Source organism: Ascaphus truei, chromosome 2, assembly GCF_040206685.1.
Source record: "Ascaphus truei isolate aAscTru1 chromosome 2, aAscTru1.hap1, whole genome shotgun sequence".
In the NCBI taxonomy this organism is placed as follows: domain Eukaryota; kingdom Metazoa; phylum Chordata; class Amphibia; order Anura; family Ascaphidae; genus Ascaphus; species Ascaphus truei.
In genome coordinates, this window is record NC_134484.1 from 371,413,145 (window position 1) to 371,439,741 (window position 26,597).

At 44.6% G+C, this 26,597-nt stretch overlaps 1 protein-coding gene across 2 annotated transcripts in view; it reads left to right on the forward strand.

Annotated features, from left to right (window-relative positions):
- The window catches only part of CMTM8 (CKLF like MARVEL transmembrane domain containing 8), a 38,929-nt gene that overhangs the window by 5,492 nt on the left and 6,840 nt on the right, over nucleotides 1-26,597 (forward strand). Inside the window, exon 2 of one of the 2 annotated variants that reach the window (XM_075587030.1) lies at nucleotides 16,100-16,273. The exons of the other annotated variant lie outside the window; for it this stretch is intronic. Coding sequence (XP_075443145.1) covers nucleotides 16,100-16,273 — 174 coding nt within the window. The remainder of the gene's footprint in view (nucleotides 1-16,099; nucleotides 16,274-26,597) is intronic. 2 annotated transcript variants of the gene reach the window in all.

Here is a 26,597-nt window from a genome sequence, read left to right on the forward strand (position 1 = left end):
AAGGGATTGTAGGAACACTTTGTGACCCTAGTGCAGTAACTAGCGGTCCAGGTTGACCAATCAGCCTGTCTAAGCCACTCTGTGTCCAGGGACCTGGCACAGAGAGGATCTCCCTAGGAGAAGAGGGAATCCCACTTCAATACGGGAGGGCGTACCTGGCAAAGGGACAGCACCAAGAGATGTGCGGCTAGAGCCGGCAGCTGCATGGGGCAGACTGCTACATCCCAATCTACAATAAAGATGACCTTGTTAATGAAACCCCCACTGTGTGAGTGTGAGATTACTCAGCAGTGGCAGTCACCCTCCCAATCTCCCTGCGGAAGCACAGATCCTGATGAGGTGGAGGCACTGCACATGATGTAAGTTGAACTCGCACCCACTACCTCAGCTACCTGTCCTGATGACATCCCCTAATACCATCAAGCGGGAGACTCAGGAGTCCTGTTGCCTACAGGTGCACCACCAAACACGAACACGTAATGGGGGTTGGTTGCTAGAGTACCCGGGCCAATGTGAGATTGGGGGGGGGAAAACCCGTTACATATCATTTTCATATCTAAATAAAATGTCACTGTTGCTTCCATGTATGAAAAAGTAGACGAGTAAGGCAGCAGAACGAATGTGAAAACAAAATCTGAATATATTTTTGTCATAACTCTTAACTTGCTTCCCACGCGACAGACATTAAAAAGGAAGGCAGGTAGAAATATCATTTGTTATGCACTGGGGAGTAGGCCAATAATAACATGAGTGTGTCTGCTTTATTAATCATAGTAATGTTTGTGTATTCCTTATTGTCTTCCATGGAATCCATGGCAAGGGTTTCAAATAAAAGTTAAACAAAGCCAGGTTCCGAATTCCTTCCCCTGCTGCAGAGCATGGAGAGAATGTTAGGCTACGTCCATAGAGCCTCAGCCCGCTCTCCTCCGCGCTGACGCTGAGGCTCGCCTGCCCAGTCAGGAGCGATCCCATGGACTGGCAGGCGAGCCAGCGTGCGCGATCGGGGGGGGAGGCGGGGCAGTGACGTCGCTGGGCCAATACCCCTCAACGCACCGACATCAACGTCATAGCGTCATGACGTTGACGCTGCTTTGCTGTGATTGGAGGTTTTCAGCGCGCTGAGATACAGGCTGTGCTGTCGGCTGAAAATTCCAACGCCTCAGCACGCCTGCGGACGCTCGCGTGAGCCCCCTCTAAAGACATCCTCATTGCGGATGCAGGGGCTCAGCGCGGAGCGTCCGCACGGCTCCCCCTTCTATGGACGTAGCCTTATACTTTTACCACTCTGGTGCTCAACTCCAGTCCTCAAGACCCCTCCAACAAGGATATCCCAGTCTCCGACTGAGCCACTGATTGAGCCACATGTGCTGAAGTTGTGATATATCCTTAAAATCCTAACCTGTTGGGGGGGGGGTGTCTTGAGGACTGGAGTTAGAACAAAATCAACCCACAAAGCTAACATTGTATCGGAGGAAGCAGCATGCAAACGCATTCAGATAAGCTGTCTGAGTCGCACTCAAAGGAAACGGCTGAGAGAGAGCAGGAAGGAAGTTAGTGTTATTTCTCAGATCTCTTCAACAAAGGTGAAGTCTCACGTAAGGCTAAATTGCACAAGTAGCGGTGCTTTGTTTAATAGGTTAAATATAGTTTGAACCCTTTCACTGCCATTATTAGGTATCCCCTGTGGCCGTGAAAGTTTTTTTTTTTTTTTTTTAAATGAGTCATTCTATTATTATTATTATTTTTTTTTTTTAAATCTTTCTGGCAGTGTCTGTAAACATTGTAATCTAGTCTATGCATCTTATACTGCACTTATGTCTGCCTTATCTCCCCCTTGTCCTGCCATCTTCTTTCTAGTGGGTTATTTGTTTTGCATTGATAATCCACCCAGTTTACAGGACCCTGTTGTAAGTGAAAGCGATTGGAAAACTTCCAATCAAAAGTTTTATTCAAAGCAGCAATCTTCCCTGCTTGTTTGTTCTTTCTATTTCTCCCCCCACCCCCTATTTTGTTTACAGCAGGCCTGCACAACATTCGGCCCGCACTGACTGTGCGGCCCGCGACGGCTTTCCGCTTTCCCCCTCCCTCTCGAGTACACTCTCCCCCTCCCCCGCACTCCCCCGTGAGCCCGCTCTCCCCCGCGAGCCCGCTCTCCCCCTCCCCCACGAGCCCGCTCTCCCCCTCCCCCGCGAGCCCGCTCTCCCCCTCCCCCGCGAGCCCGCTCTCCCCCTCGCAGGGTAGCAGCGCGCTCTAGCATTGAGGCACTTCCGTGCCTGCTGATGATGTGATTTGAAGTGCAGGGGGGGGGGGGTGATTTGAGGTGCAGGGGGGGGGGGTGATTTGAGGTGCAGGGGGGGGGTGATTTGAGGTGCAGGGGGGGGTGATTTGAGGTGCAGGGGGGGTGATTTGAGGTGTGGGGGAGGGTGATTTGAGGTGCAGGGGGGAAAGTGATTTGAGGTGCAGGGGGGAAAGTGATTTGAGGTGCAGGGGGGAAAGTGATTTGAGGTGCAGGGGGAGAGGGATGTGAGGTGCAGGGGGGAGAGGGATGTGAGTTGCAGGGGGGTAGTATGTGTGTGGTGTGCAGGGGGGTATTATTTGTGTGGGTGAGTGGGAGAGATGGGGGTATGAAAGATAGATGGGGAGTCTCGCAAAGGTTGATATTGAGGGGTTCTGGTGGAGATATATGATGAGGGGTGCTGGGAGAAATATATGAGGGTGCTGGGGGAGAGATGATGATGATGATGATTTTACCCGTGCGGCCCAAATCTTTTTTCATTGGAGCAGTTCGGCCCTTCTCACTTAACAAGTTGTGCAGGCCTGGTTTACAGGATGAGGACCAGGGATCCCCCCCCGGAGCTCATCCACGCTATTTTCAGAGCCCTGATTCCCGACGTTCCCAACCAGTGAAGTTAGTCTTTACTTTTAAATCTCCTTCCAGTGCAAAGAACATGATTGCCAAATAACGGGCCAATGGGAAGCCTCAAAATAGCACAGTTCAGTTCTGGAGGACCCCCCAGTTCCAATCCTGTAAAAAAAGAGGGTTAGTTAGGATTGCTGCTTTAAAATACTTCAACTTGTCTGCCTTTTTTTTTTTTAATAGGGAGATTCAAGTAGTTTTAACATATGAAAAATGTGCCTGTCATGCCCAGATTACAAGCTTCACTTGGCATTGACAAGGAATTAAGGTACATGAGGGCATCAACTGCTGTAATAAGGTGTTTTGTGGTCCATATTTTCTTTTGCATTATATTGCACCATAATTATTGTCGCTCAATGGAGAGGGGTTAATGCATAAGTATACTTTTTCTTATGAGAAGAAGGCTTAACATCATTAAGTTGTGTGTTGGTTGCTGGGTCTTTACGTGTTTTATTCCAATGTTTTAAACGTCAGCATTTTAAGAGCTTCTCATCTATGCAGGTGCATGCACTAAATGGGGTAACACTTCGACGCTCCGTGCTTGCAAAAATTGTATGTACAGCACTGCATACATTGCCAGCGATGTACAAGAAGATTTGGTAGTGAAAGTGGCACACAGGAGCTTTCTGTAAGTTAACTTACACTTGTATTTAAAGCATCAGAGCAGGTATATAAAAAACGTAACGTTTCAGGACTAACGAGTCCTTTCCTCAGACCATACACCTTTGCCAGCAATGTATAAGAAAAACATTTGATCATTTATTATAAATGTTATTATATTTACACCATTTTAGATTTTTGTTTATGAAAACATTTAGGTATTTTATTAGCAAAATAATAAATGATCCGTATGGTTTTCTTATTTTGTTGAAGCCTGGGGCTCTCTTGTACTTTTAAAATGTTTACATTTATTTATTTTTCCTAGCAAAGAAAATTTCTTCACCTGAAACATTCAAAGACTTTGGTCTGTACAGCAGCATAGCGTTGATATTTGAACCAAAATATGTAATAAGGTCACCTAGAGAGGATGTGTAGAGAGAAAAGAGGTCACAGAACAGAGCCCTGGGGTCACCCACACAGAGATCGACAGTGGAGGAGGTGTTGGCAAACAAGACAATGAAAGTACAGTACAATGGGAGAGATAAGAGGAAATCCAGGATAGAGCTCTGTTACGGATACCAAAAGTATGAAGGATGTGAAGGAGAAAAGGGTTATCCACAGTATCAAAGTCACAGAGAGGTCGAGTAATATGAGCAAAGTGTAATGACCTTGGTCTTTGGTAGCATGGAGATCATTAGTTATTTTAGGGAGAGCTGTTTCAGTGGAGTGAGCAGTGCAGAAGCCAGATTGTAGAGCGTTAAGGAGAGAATAAAAGTTAAGAAAATGAAGCAAGCACACGACTACAAGGTACTTCAAGAGTTAGAGGCAAAAGGCCGGAGGGAGAACTGGTGATAGTTAAAGAGACAACTAGGGTAATACTTGCTATTTTTGAGTATAGGTATAACTACTTTGTAAAAAAAAAAAAACTATTTTTTTAAATGGATGTTTGCTTCAATAATGCTGAGTAGTCACATGCTCTTTAAGCGATGTATGGAAGCTTAATGGTGTGACCTGATCACCGCTTAAGAAGTGAGTTTTTTTTTTTTTTCAAAGTTGTCTGCATCACAATTGGCTGCATCTTGAAGAATCAATAAATAATAGGTCCGAATAAGAATAAAGAGCACATCAAAATGAAGCCAGAGAAAATGTCTCCACATTATCTTCTCACATAGCGAATACCAGTTAACCAGAAGTACGACCAATATATACGGTCCAGATTCATGATCGGGTAGAAATTATAACACATACAGTAACAGGAAACAAAAGCAACCCAGACACGACACACATTAAACTGTCTCAAGATGCTGCTCACTACTCTCCTCTCAAAGTGGCTAACAGTGCCAAGCAGAAGATTTCAATTGATTCAACCTCATAAGTAGTGGCTTAGGTGTCATGGCACAAGGGAGTATAAACACCATTTACAGTAATAGGGTTGCCACGTGTATAATACGGGACGCTGAAATCCAGTATGAAAGTGTGACGTCATTATGAGCGATGAATGATTTTCAAACGGTTCAACCTGGATGGGATCTTCCGCTTGATCGCCATATTCTTTGGTTTTTATAATCTCTGCTCGGGGCGGGGAAAGATTCGCATTTAACAGTGGGAGATAATGTAACCCCTATAGTGCTGGGTGTCACGGTATTATGAGATGACCAGGCAGTGTCCTAACATTATTATTTTAATAATTTAGTATGGTGACATCTGTCGGAAAAGGTAATTATTACACACAAGTAGAAATCTATTGCATTGTTATGTCTGATTTAATTACAGTAATTTTAAGTGCAGGCATTTCATGTCAAGGCACTAAAATATGGGACAATTAGGCGTCCCGGCAGACCTGTCCAGGACAAGGGGACAAATCAATGAAATAAGGGACAATCCTGTATATAAGGGACATCTAGCAACCATACCATGTAATCATTTCTAAAATACAATCTACAACATGCCCAACCAGATCCAAAAAGCTTCATCTCATTGTACGAGGTTTAGAATTCTTTGAAATCAGAAACGATGCCAGTGTTTTTTATAAGCTTGTTGTGCATAAGAGACTATCGGAGGTTGTAGCATAAAACAGCATTTCATGTTTGCAGACAAAATGTTATCGTTCTATGTACACTGAATAATTGTGTTCTTTGTCTACACGCTTAAATTCCAACCCCAGTGCCCAAAAGCAAGACCCTCACCAGTTAGTAGTTTGTTTAATTTCGTGCTTTACTTTTCCCCGCTGACCTCTAACCCAGGGGTGCTCTTCCCCATTTAAATTAAATGACGTCACTTGACACCACTGTGTAATTTTACGCCGGCACACAGGTAAAGGGGGGGGGGCGCGCAAGCACTGGGGGAGAGCAGGCAGCGGGGCGCAGCACCAAAAGTTTGTGCTCACCCTCCTTTAACCCACAGTAATGAGCAGTAGAGGAGTCATGTCTCGGTTTTTACATGTATTATAAGAGCTGGCTGAGGGCATCGGGATTTTTAGGAGCTGCTATTATTGGCTCCAATAGTGGAGGATTTTTTTCTGAGTTGTTTGCATTGTTAGGAGTGTGCAGTTATATTCAAACAATAGATGCACAGGAATCTGGCCCTCTAATCTTCGAGAGTGTCTTTTCTCTATGCATCTATTAGATGGGCATATACTGGTGTAACGGGTATTCCCTGTGAATACAGACGCTACTACTGCTGTGTATACCTGTGTGGCTCTCAGGAGCCTACGCCTCCGCTCGGGGAGCCTGGGGTACATACATATAATGCGATCTCGTGCAACGCCTCCACCTGGGAGGGATCCCAATGGAGTGGGTGGAGGCCCTCACAGGAAACAATCACGGTAAGCCAACAGTTGTAAAACAGGACAGGCTTTACTGCATATATGAGCATAACGTATACTAATCACATTCAAGGTTAGCACTGCATAAGGCTATCACATAATCCTCACACCCACCACCGTGTACCCCCACACCGTGTCCACAGTATAACCGCCCCTTGTCCCGTGGTCAGCGCTGCCACTATGTGAGAGTACTCGTGTGTGTGCACGTGTGTAACGTTACCTGTTCAGTGTGACGGCACCTGGGCGTTAAAGGGTCTTCGCAAAGGATCAGACGTACTTTCTGGCGATGTCCGGTTCCTCCGGGGAGATGATCGGTCAGGGCGGTCCACCCTTGGTACAGTTCCGCTCTCTCTGCGGAGCAGGCTTGATCCCAAGCCTCTGGATGGGAAGCGCAGCGTCCGCTGTGTCCCTAACTGGCTCTTGATAGTAAGGGGCAGGGTCCCTAACCTGGGGCCTGTCCCTGAAGCAACACAAGCTACTAGATGGCTCAGGGTTAACTGGGGCCTAGGGGGCTGCTGGCCTAGTGCAGGGAGTCACTGACTCCTGCACCCTCACCTCCTTCCCCTAGCCTCTCCTGGCGCCGACTCACGTGCTTCTAAACCCCGCGAAATGTATCTATTCCTGAGCAGGGAGTCACTGTAGCCCTATTGGCTCCCTGGGGTCATGTGGGGCTCTCCTGAGGCTCATGGGACATGTAGTCCCCTCCAAGAGCCCTCTCCTGATTGGTCTGGGCTGCTCGTGCGATCACTGCGCACTTGCAAGCACTCTAGTGACCGCCGCCTCTACCTGCCGCACTGCGCATGCGCGAAGGACAATATGGCAGCGCCCTGCATTGTCGGGCCGCCGCGGAGTCTCCGGCGTACCGGAGCGCTCCCTCCTCGGCCCCCACCCTCCAGAAACTCCGGTGGGTCTGCTGCTTGGCGCCGGCAGCACTCGCCATAGCTCTCGGCGCGGAGGTAACGAGGGGGGGCGCCGAGCAGAGGGGGACCCGGCTACACTGGTAAACCATAAAACGACAGAACTGTCAAGACTGTCATCTTCGCTGGGTTTTTGTGTGCTCCATTTCACTAGGGGAGTAACTTTCCGTGATGGTTTGGGATTTGCTTATCGAAGCGCCTTAATTTTTCAGCAATAAAAAAACCCCTATCTTGTAACAGCGGTTTGTGATATATATATTCTCTATATCAGGCCTGCACAGCCCGCGGGCCGCATGCAGCCTGCCTGCACTCATTGTGCGGCTCGCGGCGGCTTTCCCCGTCCTCCTCCCTCCCGAGCCCGCTTTCCCCGTCCTCCTCCTTCCCGAGCCCGCTTTCCCCCCCACGAGCCCACTTTCACCGCGCCTGGGAGCCCGCTTTCCCCCCATGAGCCTGCTTTCACCGTGCCGGGAGCCCGCTCTCCCCCCCTCCTACCCTCCTCCCCCTCTTCCCCCCTCCCCTCCTCCCCCCCAGGGGGGGTCATTGGAGGCTCAGGGGAGGGTCATTGGAGGCGCAGGGGAGGGTCATTGGAGGTGCAGGGGAGGGTCATTGGAGGTGCAGGGGAGGGTCATTGGAGGTGCAGGGGAGGGTCATTGGAGGTGCAGGGGAGGGTCATTGGAGGTGCAGGGGAGGGTCATTGGAGGTGCAGGGGAGGGTCATTGGAGGTGCAGGGGAGGGTCATTGGAGGTGCAGGGGAGGGTCATTGGAGGTGCAGGGGAGGGTCATTGGAGGTGCAGGGGAGGGTCATTGGAGGTGCAGGGGAGGGTCATTGGAGGTGCAGGGGGGTGATGTGATGTGAGGTGCAGGGGGATGATGTGATGTGCAGGGGGGTGATGTGATGTGATGTGAGGTGCAGGGGGGTGATGTGATGTGATGTGAGGTGCAGGGGGGTGATGTGATGTGAGGTGCAGGGGGGTGATGTGATGTGAGGTGCAGGGGAGTGATGTGATGTGAGGTGCAGGGGGGTGATGTGATGTGAGGTGCAGGGGAGTGATGTGATGTGAGGTGCAAGGGGGAGAGTGATGTGAGGTGCAAGGGGGGAGAGTGATGTGAGGTGCAAGCGGGAGAGTGATGTGATGTGATGTGAGGTGCAGGGGGTGATGTGATGTGAGGTGCAGGGGGGAGAGGGATGTGAAGTGCAGGGGGGTGGGATGTGTGTGGTGTGCAGGGGGGTATTGTGTGTTTGATGTGGAGGGGGAGTATTATGTGTGTGGGTGAGGGGGAGAGATGGGGGTATGAGAGATAGATGGGGAGAATCGCAAAGGTTGATAGTGAGGGGTTCTGGGGGAGATATGAGGATGATGAAGGGTGCTGGTGGAGATATGAGGATGTGAGATGCTGGGGGAGATATGAGGATGATGATGATGATGAGAGGTGCAGGAGGAGAGATGATGAGGTGCAAGGGATGATGATGATGATTATACCTGTGCGGCCCACTTTTTTTTCCTTGTAGCAGTTCGGCCCTTCTCACTTTACGAGTTGTGCAGGCCTGCTCTATATAGTTGCAGCTGTGGGTAACAGCTTCTCTTCCCCCCCTGCCCTCCAATCCACTTCTTAATGCCGACACACTGATGAAAACTGTCCCACTGCGTTCATTTAACTGGGAACGAGTGATGAGCGCGGTCATATGGCTGCCGAGAGAGTGGGAAGAAGCTATAATCCACACCAGCAACATCTTCACTCTGTCTGTGCTCAAGAGAGAGGGAAAGCGGGCTGCTGGGGTGGCCAACGTTGGCGGCCCACAGGGGAAGCCCCTTGTTGCCCTCAAATGCCCTACATGGTACCTCTGCAGTATACGTATCTATCGTCTACTGATTAAGTAGTTGCACTCCGTCTTGCTTCGAATATATCGCACTATGGTTATGTCGATTGGGACTTCTGAAAATACAATGATTTGCTGGTCTCTTTTGGCTTTAGATATACAAAGGGAAATTGCTGGTTGTTGTATGTGCTCTGTATTTACGGCTTCATTTTCTGTTTGGAAGGCATTTTCTGTTTAAAACATAATGAAGGATTCTGCCTGGTGAGTCACCCCTTTTGAAATGTAAAATCCACCCAGAAATAGTAACAACACAGCAAACGATCAAACTACATTAAGTCTGCAAAAATCAGAGCCTTGTATTTTGCACCTATACTAAACCACTTACAAGTGTGGATATTAACTCGCTACTGTTGTTTAATTGACTTGTGCATAATCTTTGAACAACTTTTCCCAAAACATAATGAAGCTGCCTTTTTTTTGCAGTAAGACCTAACTTTAATTGCTTGGCCCAACCACTTAATCTTTTAGACAGACGTGTCATTGTGTTCCTGTTGTGCTGAACGCTCTGGAGCGTGGAGAAATGAACACGGTTCAGTAGAGAAATATTATCCACTGAGACTATTGATTAGCTCTAAAAATATTTCAGGCAAGTGTCTTGAGTTCCTAGTATTTTGTAACCTGCTGTTTTAGGATTAGTATTTGATCAATACATTTACTTTAATGACTTTTCTTTCCAGCTAAGTTCCTTTTGTAACGTGTGTTTCGTTTTATTTTAAGTAGCGCCAATTATGCGCACCGTGCTTTAACAGAATGAACTGACCTTAGAATACAGGTAATGATCACAACAGACGGGGCTTGCACAGGGCAAATGGAAATTTGGGGGGTGACCTGTGAAGCTGAAAGACTGCGGCTGCAGAGCTGACAATCAACGATCTACTCTCCGAAGTCACGCCCACAATGTCTTACATAGCGCTACGTACAGCATTGTGGAGCAAGCCTTTTCTGAGATGGCTACTGTGGTGGACGAGTAGGACCCCCACGATGGACTAGGGCAGTTAAATACAAATGTGTGCCCCTGATAATAGAAAAGTGCATCAAACTTATCGAATGTAAAAGATATGCTTCCCGGGATCCTTCCCCTGCTGGGGAAACAAAATGGAGGTTTAAATCTTTTTGCTGCATGCAGGCCAATAGGATGCTGGAACGTCATCCATCGTCGCTTCCTGTTGACCTGCGTGCTGTGGGAGATTTAAGAAGCTGGAAATAACCGCAGCACCGACGGAGGCAAGCGGCTCAGACAGCGGGGTGTCCCCGAAGCAGAGAGTAACGTGGTTCGGCTCAGGAGACACCTCTCCCCCCCCTACCTTTCCGCTTATGCTTAAAAATTGAGGGCGGGGCTGGCATTTTTCTTGGAATGCTCCTTTAAGTTGAAGGCGTCCGAGAGAAAATGGCAGCATTCTATCGTGGGAGTGTTGTGATGTATGTAAGTGTCTCACAACCCATTGCAAGATCCCTCATGTAAAAACAAAGTATTCGTGTGAATTTAATTTGCCATTGTTTATAAATTATAAGTTACTTTAAGAGTAGGAAAAAGTAGCAATTACTTTTAGTAACGCACAGCTAATAACAATACCGTCATTGTGAATGCAATTGCTACTAGGAAAGGTTGCTAGTAATTTGGTATTTCGGCTTCTAATACATTTTAGAGGAACCATGACGGTACTAAAATGGCGTGGTGCGCCAGCAGCCGTTCCTCTGGGTGGCGGTTACACAGTATATACTCAAATGTAAATGCCTTGTTGCTTGTTAATGACCTTCCAGGTGCGCGGATGATTACAAACACTGGTGACTTTTGTCAGTGTTTTAGTTTTGGACTACCAACAGGTTTTAAGGATACCCCTGCTTCAGCACAGGTGGCTCAATAGACTGAGCCACTGATTGAGCCACCTGTGCTGACGCAGGGATACCCTTAAAACCTGACCTGTTGGTGGCCCTTGAGGAAAGAAGATGGCCACCCCTGCTATAGAGCTACATCCAAATCTGGTAATAACATTTCAACCAATTATATTTGATGCCCATTTTGTCAGCCAGTGCTCTCTGATACTGTAACCAGATCGAAGCAAAACAAACTTTGGGAGCTACAGAGCTTTGTATGAAAGGACCATTGCACAGAGCTCTTGGCAACCACCTTCTCTGATGACTCCAAGGCTTAACGGAGCATTCCTAGGGGAATGTCACCCCTTTGTAAGCATAGGTGGGAATCAGAGGGGGAGGGGGTCTCTGCAGCTGAACCGTGGTAATTTCAGCTCCGGGGACCCCTGCTCCCCGAAATACTTGCCCTTGTACAGTAGTTGCTTGCAGTACTTGCGATATCCTTTCACACACAGGGTAATTGGAAGCCGAGACAGGTGACATTTGTGGCTGCTTAATGGCCCGCGTGCTGTTGGAGACTTAAACAGCCATTTTGTTTCCCCACCAGGGGATGGTGCGTGGGACCCCTTCCGAGTTAAGTATCTCGGGAAGCACGGGGTCCCCGTAGCTGAAATGAATGCTGTTCTTCTGCAGGGCACGCCTGCTTCCCACATATGCTAAAACAATTTAAAAAACGAATAGTAATGTAGGCGGAACTGTACTGTACCTTTTTATCTTTAAAACAAAAGGGAAATGGGTATAGAATTATCTGAAAGTCTGGCTCAAGGTGATGCACAGAACCGTGTGTGTGTGTGTGTGTGTGTGTGTGTGTGTGTGTGTGTGTGTGTGTGTGTGTGTGTGTGTGTGTGTGTGTGTGTGTGTGTATCGCGCGCCCTGGTAGGAAATGGGGCTATATATCTATCCTCCTGCTGGTATAAGTCCTGTAAGGGCAGGCTGCCAGTAGTTAACATGGGTTTCCCCCACATCAAGCCCCGCTCTGAGTGGTGGAAGTAGGTCACCTGACCCTGTGTGAAAGGCATAGACACAGGGGCGGTACCTGCTGATGTCATGAAGGGTGGGACAGTCTCTAATTTAGTGTGCCAGCCCTTAGAGTGTCTGACGGTACTGTCAGCACAGTGTGTAAGGAGTTAGAGCTAGGTTCCTGAGGAGTAGGGCCTAGTGAGACAGTGAGGTGGAACAATACCTCTCACCCTGTTAGGGGGTGAGGGAAGAGCTAGCCCCACCCTGGGTGCCCGTGGCCTGGGGTGGTGGCAGGGAACAAAGATACCATCCTGAAGGAGAGCAGTTTGGAGGAGAGAGACCAACTGTACCTGCCTGTGTTCCTGCTGCTATTCTGCTGTGCTGCACTGAATAAAGAGCTGCTGCTACTTTTAAGTAAGAGATTGTGTGAGACTGAAATCTCTCGTCCCTGAGTGGGGGACTCTCTGGAAGGATTTTACCCTATGTTCCTAGGGCTTACCAGAGATGGAGGCGCTGCACCCTTAAATGAAACGGAGGCATTCACCCCAGTAACCTGGTCCTGTCATTCCCCATACCATCACGGGAGTCTCAGGCCCTCCTGTTGCCAGCAGGTATGCACCACCTACATACACGTAGCCAGACCCTAGTATAGAGGGGGGGGCCCGATCTGCGATTGGCCCCGGGAAGAGGGGCTACATGTGTTTCTTATTTTTTTAAGAAATCTATCTTAAACTCTTTTAATATACTCCTATAAAAGGAATGTGGAGGCTAATGTAAAACCTCTGACTTCATCTGTTTTCTTGTCGATTCCTTTTCAAGCTACAGTATATGTTTGGCAACGCTGAATTCAATGACGTGAGCGGTTACCTCGAGGGAAATATACTTTCTACATATTATTTCCCTTTTTTTGTTTTTTCTTTACATTATAGATTCATCTTTTCTTGGGGAAATAGAGAAACCAAATAGATCCCGTTTCAATTTATTTTGTTTTCAAGGGCTGTGTTTTTAGATGTTAATGGTCTGTGACAGCTGAACAAGTGAGGCCTCTATGTCTATTTTTCAGCTCGCCCTATTTATCAGAGAGGTTGGGGAAAACAATGATCATTTGTCTGCTTTCTTCCTGATACACGGGCCCCACACACAGACCTCTCTCATTTCCCTGAATGGTATGTGCACCTATAAGAATAAGGTGCCATAAGGTAAACTAGTATTTCTTTTGCTTTGATATGTATGCTGTTGTACCCGTCCATTTTACAGCCTAGGGTGGGCAACTCCAGTCCTCAATAGCCACCAACAGGAAAGGTTTTCAGAATATCCCTGCTTCAGCACAGGTGGCTCAATCAGTGGCTCAGTCAAAGACTGAACCACTGAGCCACCTGTGCTGAAGCAAGGACTATTTGAGCCACCTGTGCTGAAGCAGGAACTGATTGAGCCAACTGTGCTGAAGCAGGGATTGATTGAGCCACCCGTGCTGAAGCAGGGATTGATTGAGCCACCTGTGCTGAAGCAGGGATATCCTGAAAACCTGACCTGTTGGTGGCTCTTGAGGACTGGCGCTGACCAGCCCTGCCCATGGCTGCTAAATGAAGGGTACCACGCCATACATATCAAAGCAATAGAAATGCCAACTTCCATACATACCCCCCCAATGTCTTTTTAGTGCAAGCGGCAAACCACATTGAACCTTTCAATCACCGGTACAACATGGTACCAGAGTTTCAACTTTAAAAGGTAGCCCTAAAATGTTAACTACAAAGTGAGTTTTTCAAAGTGCTTCAAACCAGCCCGTATCACAGCAACTCTTCGTTGGCATGTTGTAGGATTCATTTAGACCAGGCCTCCCCCTTCTCAGCTACTAGGGAAACACGCCTTGAAGAATGAGTCCGAGGCAATGGTCCTTATTCTATGAAGTTCGACTTCACTGGGGCTTTCTATGCAAACGTGTTGCACTTGACAGAATAAGGGCCAGTGAGACGTGTTTCCTAAGTGGTGCTAATGTGTACAGTACCTTACGCCTCAGCACCGCTTGGCAAATATGGCCCATTTGCTTCAGATGAATTAAATACGTTGAAATATTACCTGGCGTCTGAATATTTCCAGACTCTTGTGTACCAGTTTCTGATGCTTGTGACAGCTCTTGTACAGATTAGTATGGGTTCGAACAGCGTGTAAATCTGAACATGGGTGGTATGCTTTGGGGTATGTTATTCTTGCTTCTCTCAGTTGAGCTTTCGGGTGCACATCTGAGAAGCCACTGAACATATCAAATTAAAAACCAACCTTGAAAATGGCAAATAGTGTGACATTGCTAGGTGCTTTGTATTCATTGCAGCTCCGGCAAGCGAGAAGACTTATTTTTAACAGATGCTGCTTCAGTTTCTTTGTTCTTTTGGTGTTAGTGTAACTAATTCAGCTTCTCCTGTACACACATTTGCAGAAGAGACTGTGGTTCTGGAAATTTGCATTTGATATTTACCCAGCAACTACAGCATAACTAGTTTTTTTTATGACACTTTTACTTCTCATCCACAAAACAAGTGATCTCTGGGCTCCCCCTAGTGCATGTGTTGAAAATGACAGGTCGGAAAAACAGTCTACTTGAGGACTGATAGCGGTCGTTTTTGCTTTTATGATGCGTGTTAAAAACAAATGGTCTTGTGCAGATTATGTGCAATATTTCGGGTCCTCCAGCCCTTTAGATTATACATTTTAAAGCTGTTCCTTTGCATTGATATTCTCATACCCTTTTCATGTTTTCAAGTAAAATTAGAGCAAAGTTAAACACAATAACTGAAATTTTATACGTGGAGATTTTTTTTACATTTATTTTTTAACTTTGCTATTTATGATTTAAATTACATTTTTATTTATAAAGGCCTGCAGTAGAGTGTTCACACAGGAACTTCCGCTGTTGATTCTCACTTTCTCCACTCCAACTTTTATGTACAGTAGCTCACCTGTGGTCCTCCGATCTCCAGGGATCCCCCAGTTCTTGAAGCATTTGACGTTTTTGGTGCTGGTTTTAACATTAAAAAAAAAATCTACAAATACAGCCGCTGGGTCACGAATAGAAAGGTGCAATGTCTTCTCCCCAGGGCTGTTGTAACTTTCAATTGGCCGCGGGAGCAAGTCCTGACGCCTGGCCATTCTCTGACGACTGGGCCAAACAGTTTACCAATCTGAAACTGGGTGTCCTGCGGATATTGGGGGACCACGATTCAACTTCACAGGAACCCCCGTTCCCCTGGACCCGGTAAGTTGCCGGAAAAAAAATTGCAGCAATGTGAATTGACGCTTTAAAGAAGGAGGTAAACTTCCATTAAGTACATGCACCTAAATAAATAAGACAGGGGACACCGAACTTTGGAGGAGTGATCCAGGATCATGAAACAAAATGCAGTGTACTTGTATTAAGTAATGACTGTGGTATTGGGATTCACGGTGACTTTGGAGGATTTAAAATCCACACCCGTTGCCCTCTTACTGGCGTAAGTTGGGTCACCGCTAATATTGTCCCTATGTATTTTATGGTCATGTTAATGAACCAAAGGTATTACTGTATATAGTTGTTACTCTTGCATACAGTGGTGTGAAAAAGAAAGTACACCGTCTTTGAATTCTATGGTTTTAGATATCGGGACATAATAACAATCATCTGTTCCTTAGCAGGTCTTAAACTTAAGTAAATACAACCTCAGATGAACAACAACACATGACATATTACACCGTGTCATGATTAATTTAACAAAAATAAAGCCAAAATGGAGAAGCCATGTGTGAAAAACTAAGTACACCCTTACTGCTTCCATAGGAATTAAGATGCTAAGTAGCAGACAGGTGCTGCTAATCAAATGCCCTTGATTAATTGATCATCAGCAAGTGTGACCACCTCTATAAAAGCCGAAGTTTTAGCAGTTAGCTAAGGAACAGATGATTGTTATGTCCTGATATGTAAAACCATAGAATTCAAAGAGGGTGTACTTTCTTTTTCACACAACTGTACATGCTTAGAGTATATCATATTTGTAATCGTCACAGTGCATGTCTTGTGAACCTCACACACTTGCTCTTTATACTGATGCTTCTCCGAGTAATACTTTATATATCTATGTTTTCCTTCTCCTCCTCAGATATTCGGTTTGTTGGTCTGGGCACTGATTGCTGGGACCGAATATTTCCGCTTTTCTGCATTCGGCTGGGTCATGTTCGTAGCTATATTTTACTGGGTTCTCTCCGTCTTCTTTTTAATAATTTACATGACCAGGGCATATACAAGAATTCCAAAGGTGCCCTGGACGTTGGTAGTAAGTATATGCATTATTTCTACATCTAGAAAATAATAAGGCTTCACAATACGTTTGAACATGTAGAATGAATACAAATGGAAAACGTAGTTCTGCTTTTACATAGATAAGACTGCGGCTTTGACTGCAGAGTTATTATAGTGCGGCTGAGAGGGACACCAATGTAGCTCTGATTAGGTTTGCACTGTTAATTGTCAGCGTGATACCAGAGGGGATTCTAATTGAAAGGCCTGCGTCTGTGCACAGCAGCAATTGATACAATTTACAGCACCAAACTCTAACATGGCTAAACACTTTAAAATAGACCTTTTAGGAAAGGAATATAATTAGTTAAGCGGGATGCTCAAAGCCAAAAGAAAAATGCCAAAAGGCTGGAAAAGTCCTTAACGATTATTAAATACTTAAAATATATATATATATATATTAAGCATGAATGTTTATAGGGTAAATACCATAATATATAAGAGATACTTCTGACTTTTGGTTGATATGTGCTTATTGTATGATGATTGTTGCCCATTCCATACACCGCTTTCCATGTTGATGTTGGAGCAGTAAAAGGTATCTCAACTGGAAATAATTGCAGCTTTGCCACCAGAGCAGCAGTATTCACGCATGTCAGCATTTTTCCGTTTCACATACAATATGTTCTTCATTTAATTACATTCTGCTCAATGGGGCAAACCGACTTTGTTGTCACACAGCTATGTCCTTTACACAGTCTTCTTGGATGACTAATATCCAATGGAACACATTAACATATTATTGTTATCGGTTTATATGCCTATTCAGAACATTCACATGAGCTTTGGAAATGTCTCCTCTGTGAAAAGAAATAAAAAGCTGAGTTTTCCTGTTAAAATATGAGCCTTGTCCTCGACACAGAGGCTACAGCCTGTTTGGGTTAGAAATGATGCTCCAGTGATGTTCATTATTCTTTAACAAGTTTCGCATCTTCACAAGCTCTCCTCCCCACCCATCTACTGTAGAAGAGTTGAATTTAAATAGAAGCTAGAAAATGGCTTTTTAATATGTGCAAATGTAAGTCTTGGAACGTCAGAACGCCGGCATCATCTTTGAATCAGGTTTAGATCTGCATACCACACGTCTTCAAGATATATATCGGGAGAAGACAATATATATATATCTATATATATCGTCTTTTCCCGAGTGAAAGTAGATCTTTTACTGAAAATAAAGCCTCCTGTGGGATTTACAGTATGTGGTGTGCATGAGGGAGAGCGCTGAACAGTGCGGAAATAACGGTCCTCTCATTATTTCATTTAGAATCCCAAAGAAACATGTGACCAGATTTAACAAATTCTTCCCATGTGGTGTTTAAAATAATGATGTTTCCATCACTGGACAAAAAGATAAAGGCAAAGGAGAATAATTGTCAGGTTAAAATGACAGGCCCAAAGAAATAAGAAAATAATCACAGGATTCAAATTTGTAACATTTTTATTTAAAGATTATTGAATATTTTGAAGGAAGCCAATTACACTGATAAGCTGTTTAAAAAAACAAAATACAAAAAAAAAAAACTGGTTTTGCTCCTTGAAGTGGTGGGTTACCATTAAAAGGGAAAAAAAGAAAACTGAAGCCAGTATTCACATGTGTTATCTTTTCACACACACACACACACAACCTTTTCCCAAGCTTTCGTTTTCCTTAGTAACCTACAAATTCAACAGTAAATAGTCTCCACCCTCCTCAAATCCTCTTTCAAGAAATCCGTTATATTCGAAATGTGGTATCATTGCAGAGTGAAAAAATGCACAACATATCAGGGGTTAAAGTGGCGCGGTGTGCAGGACACTTCTATTTATACCCTCTGTGTGCTCTGAACTCCCCCCAGCTGTTTGTACCATCGATGCCAGTGGGGATTTTACACGAGCATCACAAACCACGATGTATAACAATCTTGTTACGTATCACTCTACAAAATTACAGCACGAAAAGAAAACATATTAAAAAAAAAAAAAGTAATACAATGGAATCTGCAGTCAATAAGTAGTTTACAGTATGTAGTGGTGTGATACTATAAATAATATATTAGCAATTAGAAGTAGAAGTGTGCCGTTGGGCTGCAGGGAAACAGTGCAAATAACAGAAAGGACAATAAAACTAAATAAACCAGATAATCGGTGTCTGGATGTGTTGTAGACTGTGTTCACAATTAAAATTGATATAGATAGGAGAGATGCACCCCACAGCGACGTCCCACAGGTGATTTTACGTAATAGAGTAACACAAACCACAGTACACAAGTCCAAACAGATGAATCCGTCTATGCAAAGAGAGTCCCAATCGGTAAATTCTTTAATACAGCATATTTTCAAATAGTGTCTCTGCAGCTTCACTCCCAGGTAGGGGCGATCCACTTCCCAAATCTAATCGCCGGTACATGGGGAGAAGCTCGCCAGATAAAGATCACAAATATTTTATAGATTAAAACCGCTGCTGTACAATTGCAATACAATAAAAGAATACATGAGTCGGGGAAATCCAAAGTCCGCGTTTGTACTTGTGTGAGCTCCAGGCAACCCACGGTGCTGCCCCTGGAACACGCTGGTAAATTCCGTCACCGGAACATGTGCAGTAGACGTTACTATGCAACCCGGCGCATTTCGTACAAGACGTACTTCATCAGGGGTGGCATTCAAAGTCATGATGCCTTCCTTATATACCCCTGCAATTATTTACAAATAGGGAGAAAAAAAGAAAACCCCTGAAGATCATCTTAATTAATGCTTAGATACTGAAATTAAAGAACTGACTGAAAAAAATGTAATAACATTTATATAACACTGATAAAATAATCTGCGATATCAACAATTAACTGCAGTTACTAAATATTAATTTAATGTGCACTAATAATCAATAACAACTAGAATATAGTACGTAAATATATAACCATAGTTTATAATAACAATTCATGTACAGTATATAACTAATGGGATTGATAGTGAATCTAAACAAAATTTCTCTACCGTCCCTCCATCATAGGGCATGACCCATATGGATTATGTGCACCTTCAGCTGGAGGTAGGACACAGACCACCTTACTTTATTGAGACCCCTCTGGTCTCTAGTCAGTTTTTCTGTGTCCTACAATGGAGGACAATCTAGCCGCCTCCAATTTACCTCTGGATAGGAGCTTATCCACAAACCGCCGCTCTACCCTCACCCAGCACCGTTCCCCCCCCATCTCCCACACAGGCCGACAAGTTCAGTTGCAGAGTATTTAAAGTTGTTTTCCAGCCGAGTGTAGTTTTCTCACCCCCTCTGATAATCTTACTCTAAGGCAGTGTTTCCCAACTCCAGTCCTCATGGAACCCCAACAGGTCAGGTCTTAAGCATATCCCTGCTCCAGCACAGGTGGCTCAGTCAAAATGACTGGAGCAGGGATATCCTTAAGACCTGACCTGTTGGGGTTCCCTGAGGACTGGAGTTGGGAAACAGTGCTCTAAGGTTACTGTGCTTTTCACTGCTCAGATGTTCCAATAGGTTCTATGTGGGAGGGCATGTTACTCCCTATACCGTTATGCATTGGCGTCATGCCATCTGCGATGGGACGCAAAACGTCATCACCTCATGGTGGTACAGCCTGCTGGTCATCCAGAAAAGCTTGTCTACCAAGAGCAGTATAAAAAGCATCTCCCTTCACACGCTGTTGATGGGTATTTGGCGTTAGCATCTCAGCAGAAAATCCTCAAGGACTGTACCATTCTATCTGATTCCTTGAATTTCTTGTCTGATGCATAATTCTACCAAACTACTAGCTAGATCCTTGGGTCTATCAGTAGCAACACACATAGCTTTTTGGCTTCAGCCGTGGCTTGCGGCTGTCTCATCAAAGAGTCCAAGTTACCAGTCGATATTTTGGTAACCAGCCATTTTCTTTTTTTTTTAAACTTATATTTTTATTGCAATTTGTCAAATTATAAACGGGGAAGGGAGGGGTACAGAAGGGAAAAAAAGGAGGGAGGGGAACAATCATTTTGTAATAGAATTTCTACAGTCATCAACAGTCACATTACATACATACATTGTTTTATAATCCACATATCATATTCTCCTCATCCCAAATCCGTGTTTCTATTGCAATCGTATCCTATATCCCATCCCAAGGTTCCCATACTCTATCAAAGTTTCTTGTGGTATGATTCAAAATGAGGTGAGTCTCTCCATTAGTTGACATCATTGACCCTACTAATTATCTCTCTTCTGGCGGACGGAAGTGTTTTCTTCCACGCTGCTGCTACAGCGCATCTAGCCACCGTCAAAACATGCGTAATCAGTTTAACTGTATAATGGTTCACATCCTCAATGGGTTTAGCCAGAATAATTCAAACTGGGTCTAGCGGCATCTTAATCCCCGTCACCTCTTCTACTAATCTCAGAACTGACCCCCAATATTTCTGCATAACTGGACAAAACGACCAAATATGCGCTAAATCTCCTATCTGCCCACAGCCCCTCCAGCATCTATCAGTAGCTTCCGGGAACATTTGCTTTAACCTCATGGGGGTATAATACCAACGCAGCAAAATGTTATATATATTCTGCTTGGTTACTGCACATAGAGGTTTTGCCTATATTGTCCAAATATCTTCCCAGTCCTCTCTTGTTATTTCAGTCTGGAAGTCAGGGGCCCACTGATCCATATATTTATGGTCCGGAGTATCCCTTTGGGGGGGTTAACACTTAGTAAAGAGATGAGATCAGACCCTTTTGATATTTTTTTTATTTTGCAAAAAATTTCGAATCATGTATAACCGGGGAATTCCTCCCCGTAAAATCTTTGTCTGACAAAATGTCGGACCTGCATATATTTGAACATCTCAGTTGGGCGTAGACCGTATTTTCTAGTCAGTTTTTCAAAAGACATCAACTTGTCTTTTTCTAATAGATCGCCCATCTCTAGGATCCCTCTTCTTCTCCAGGGTTCAATACCCTGGTCCTGAAATCCCTGGATTACCAAACAAGGGAACAAGCCTGGATGGGGTTGACATTACTTTATATTTCTTTTTGCTAGTTGCCAAATTCTAAGAGAGAATCCAATTACCTTTGGGTCTGGGTGACTCCCGATACCAACCCTAGGGTTCAACCATAGCAAAGAAGGCAGGTCAAACGGGTTTTTTAGCGAAGTCTCCAAATCTACCCATGCATAAGTCCCTCCCGGGAGTGCCAGCACACCAGTTGTCTCAAATGAGATACTATATAATATTTTAGAATATTTGGTACTGCCATTCCGCCTCGTTCCTTCGACTCCAACATAATTGATCTGGCTACTCTTGGTTGTTTATGATTCCAGACAAATTGCATAATTCGATTTTGAATATATTTTATAATTGTATTTGGAACTAACATTGGTAATGTCTGAAAATTAGTACAGAAGTCTGGGGAGAATTTTCATCTTGACTGCAGTGATATGCCCTAACCAGGAGATGCAATGGGAATTCCAGACTTGTAGATATTTTCTTATCTTAGAAAAAAGCTTGGGTAGTTATATCTATATAGTGAGTTATAATCTCTAGTGAGACAGATACCCAGATACTTTAAATGGGTCCTTTTCCACTTATAGTCAAAGTGGCCTTTAAGAACCTCAGCCTCTCCTTCCGTTAGCATTAGATTTAACGTTTCCGACTTTCCTATGCTACCGTTATATCCTGATAGATCTCCGAATCCACAGAGGGTAGATTGTAAATTTGGGAGGGACACAAGGGGGTTAGAGATGGTAAGGATAATATCATCCGCAAAAAGTAATATTTTAAAGGTCTCGTCTTTTTTTTATTTTAATCCCTTGTTTATTTGGGGAAACTCATTGTTGCCGCAAGAGGCTCGATTGTCAAGGCGAAAAGGAGAAAGAGGGCACCCCTGCCTAGTTCCATTCTTAATTGTTATTAGATTCTTCTCTCCTCCTAGCAATTTCAGGGTGGCTGTCGGTATCTGGTAAAGAGCACGGACCCCCTGTAAAAAACAAAACAAAAACCCAAATGCCTCTAGCGTTTTATTTAGAAAATCCCATCTAATCCTGTCAAACGCTTTCTCCGCATCTAGTCTCAACAGCACTGCCTTCACTTTGGATTTATGGGCCTGTTCAATCACATTAATAATTTTCCTTGTATTATCTGATGCCTGGCATTCACTCACAAAACCCACTTGGTCATAATGGATTAACCTAGGAAGTATTGGATTCAACCTATTAGCCAGAATTTTACTTTAAATTTTCAAATCTGTGTTAAGTAATGAGATTTGTCTATAGCTACCGCAACATAAAGGGTCCTTATCCTCTTTGGGGATCACCACTATATTGGCTTTCGTCATCTGTGAGGGGATTTGTTTTCCACTGAGAAAATCGTTAAATCTAATAAATATGGTCCTAGGATTCCTATAACATTTTTATACTACAAATTTGAGAAGCCATCTGGGCCCGGGGCTTTTGATGACTTCAGTAAGCCAACAGCCCTTGTTAGCTCTATTCAGGCTATTTTTGCATTTAAAATTTTTTGTGTTCTTCGTCTGTTAATTTCAGGAGGTTGCATTCACTAAAATAATTCTCTATCTGGGACCCGGCCGGGGTCCTAGAGGTTGGGGATGAGTTATAGAAATTATAGAGATCTGTGTAGAATTTAGCAAATTCCTCTGCAATCTTAGTGGGATTGTATGTCACTTCTCCTCCTTTCATTCTAATGGCAGTGACCGTTGGAAGCGTAAATATTTACTAGCGTGAGCTGTTGGCCTGACAGGAGCCAGTGGACCACCAGTGGCTGGAATGGAATACCCTGTCTTATCAATATCGCAATCCCCCCCCCCCCTTTTTTTTTTACTGGTGAAAGACGAGTAAAATGCTATAGGGTAAATCCCACTGAAAGTGTTCGGGGGCTCCTGGGTGTCACACTGTGTCTCTTGTAAAAAAAAACAATATCTGCCTTCAGATTCCTAAACTCTTTTAGGGCTAATCTGTGCTTACCATTGCTTTTAACACTCATGGATACTAACTTTAGTGGCGTTTGTCTAGCCATTCTCAGTGTCGTGACTCTCTCTCATGAAGAAAGTTGTGAGCAGAAAAGATTGATGGTTGTGGGAAACGGGTGGGGACAGAAAAAAAAAATAAGGGAACAATCCCCCTCCGGGAAACTGGATAGTAACAAAAAATAAAAAAAACTCCAAAAACAAAAATCAAGCTACAAAAAAAAGATGTGTAACCAGCCACTCATCCGTAGTTTGCGGCAAGGCCCTATTTGGCCTTGCCTGGCGGGCATATGGCCCTACTGGGGGCGACCTGACATCGGGCATACAGGGCTTTTTCTTACCCGACACCCACCGCCTTACTCTATTTTCAATCCCTCGACTGCACCTGCAACCCAGCCGAACACCGGGCTTCCAAACAGTATGATCGACGTTTTTATTCCACCGATCTGCAGACCATCTTCCAAAATACAGACGGTGAGCTCCAAGTCTCCTGTAAAGCAATACCTACAAAGATTATAAAGGATAAAAAAAAGGGGGGGGAAAACAAAAGGAGAAAAAGACACATAGGGGGGGGATCACAGTTATAAAACTGTTGTGTGCTTCTCATTGTCATCATATATTGGTTGATCGGAAAATGGAGAGAACAGCAGTGGATTCCGGTTAAATCTTCCAAAGTTCTAGAGAACCCCAGTAAAATGGTTCAACAAAAATCTCTCGAAGGCACAAGCGGACTTTGGTCTTTGATCTCCGAGCAACTGCACCCTCAGCCGATCAATCGTCCTCTGTGTCTCCTCCCCCCTCCCCCTTTCCCTCCCCCCGAGGTCTTTGTCGGTGTCTCAATCTATCCTTGGGGGCAGACCCAATGCCGAGAGGAAAGCTGCTGATTCTTCGGGGTACCGGATCGAAATCTGTCTGCCATCGTGGTTGATTACATGACGGAATAGAAAGGCCCATCGGTAGCGAATACCGTTTTCCTGAAGTATCACCGTTACTGATCGCAGCCCTCTACTCATCTCAATTGTCATTCTGGACTGGTCCTGGAAAATATGAATAGAGCTATTTTTAAATTCAATTGATCTGCTATTTCTGCAGCCTTTTATGATCCTCTCCTTGGTTGCGTATTGGTGGAGCCTACGGACCATATCGACGCTTCTCTTGGGGTCATCAAATCTCGGTTCCAAGGCTCAGTGCGCTCTATCCATTTTAAGATCACCCCCTTGCAACTGGGGGTCAATTGATGTAAACAATCTTTTAAGATATGGCTGGAGGGCTTCTGCGGACACCGACTCAGGGACATGTCAAATTCGAAGGTTCTGTCTTCGCTCCCTGTTCTCCATATCGTCCATTCCTCCCTCATAGCTCTTATCTCCTCGTTGAGACGCAGGACCTCATCGTCAGTATTAACCAGGTTTTGTAGGGAAAGGTCCATCTTATTTTCAAGCTCTGTAGTTTTTTTAGATAGTTCAGAAACTTCTGTTTTAAATTCCCTTACAGCTCTATCCTGAGTTAACTGAAAACATGCTTTCATTTCTTTAAGCATGTTCTGTAGGTCTTGTTTGGTAATTACTGTGTCTCCCTCAGTTTTAGACAGTTCACTATCCGAAGAAGCTCCCCCCACTGCCCCCTCAGCTGCTGTGACCCTCTCTGCTTGCTTTCTTAGTGGCCTTTCTATTAGGGATATCCCCTTCTGTGTTCATACCTTGCTTCTCTCCTTTATGTTCTGTGTGCGCGATCTCGTGCGCCCTGCTCGGCTGCGCCATTTTGTTCCCCCCACCATTGCCACTCGCTGCCCGTGGACAAAGCGGGAGAGGTCCGGGGGTCCCGGACCCGACGTCTTCCTTGCGATCATCTCCGCTATCTCCCTCAGCCCGTCAAGCCTCCTGCGGAGCTATTTGCGGCAGCGATCACGGGATTTTATGATGGAATCTCAGCGGGGGGCATGGAACTTCCTTAGCCTGCGTGCACCCGCATCTACGTCATGAGCGCGCCCTGTAACCAGCCATTTTCAAAGCACTCATAGCCTATTTACATCTGTTCACTGGCAGTATCCTATATAAACCATCAGCGAGGAACAAAGCGTGAATATGGAGCAAAGGAGGTTGGAAGATTTTTTTACATGGCGTAGTCACGGCCTTGAAGACCGATATCAACAGATCTATAAATTTCCAAAAATCGAGAAATGTATTTCTCCTATTCCACAAGGGTAGAGCAGCATCAAAAATGGCAATATCCAGATGGATCAAACCAATAATTCAAAAAGCTTTTAAGTTATCAGGAGTGACTCCGCCAGATTCAATTGAGGCTCATTCCACCCGAGTTGGAGCCACATCATGGAATATAAAATGGGTCACCTCCTCCAAACATTACAAGTTAGATTTATCAGTCTCCGCAGACGCCACCTTCTGAAAGAAAAGAACTGCAGGCGGCCATTATTTGTGGGAACTGGTTTGGAACCTTCCCTATGGTCATGCACTGTGATGGAGGGATGGTACAGTATAAATAACGAGCATTTTAACTTACCTATAATTTCATTTTTCTGACCCCTCCATGACCTTACATACCTGGTTCCCAACCTGCTTGTGCTTTCATAGTACTTGGTTGGAGGTTTGTTTTTGTTTATTTTAATCAATCCTTTTCATCTTTAGTATATGAGGATATATGTTCAACTTGGCCAGACGTACAACTGACCAGTGACCAGAAGTGGTGGAGCTTCTATGCTTTCAACAGGTCAGGTGGTCTGTGTCCTACAATGCCTCCAGCTGAAGGTGAATCCCTATAGTCATGTGCGGTCATGGAGGGACCAGGAGAAAATTCTGACACTAATACTTGTAATTGCTAATATATTGTTTATAGTATCACACCACTACATACTGTACACTATTGACGGCAGATTCCATTGTATATAATTACATATTTGTTTGTGTATTTCCTTTTCATGCTGTAGTTTTTATACAATGTAGTTATGTATTCTTTTATGTGATACCCTGTTACATAAAAATACCAGTGACATCACTGGCATGAACAGCAGGGGAAGTGCTTTCTATGTACACATAGGTTGTATATATTGTGATGCCTCAGTCACGTTGCGGGGTCTTTTGTCCCATATTCAAGGCAGGAAACTGTTGAAGATCGTTGAACAGGTTTTCATTTAAAGGGGATAAACAAAACAACAATAGGCCCACCGTCCCTTGAAGAAAAAGCATAAAATAAAGACCTATTTTTATTTAGGAGACTGACTACACAGCTGGTCCCTCTCTACTTGGCTGGTCCAGCTAAACTGGTTGCCATTTAGGGTTAAATTCTATGCGACAATATCAAGTCCTTAGCCATAGAAATACATATT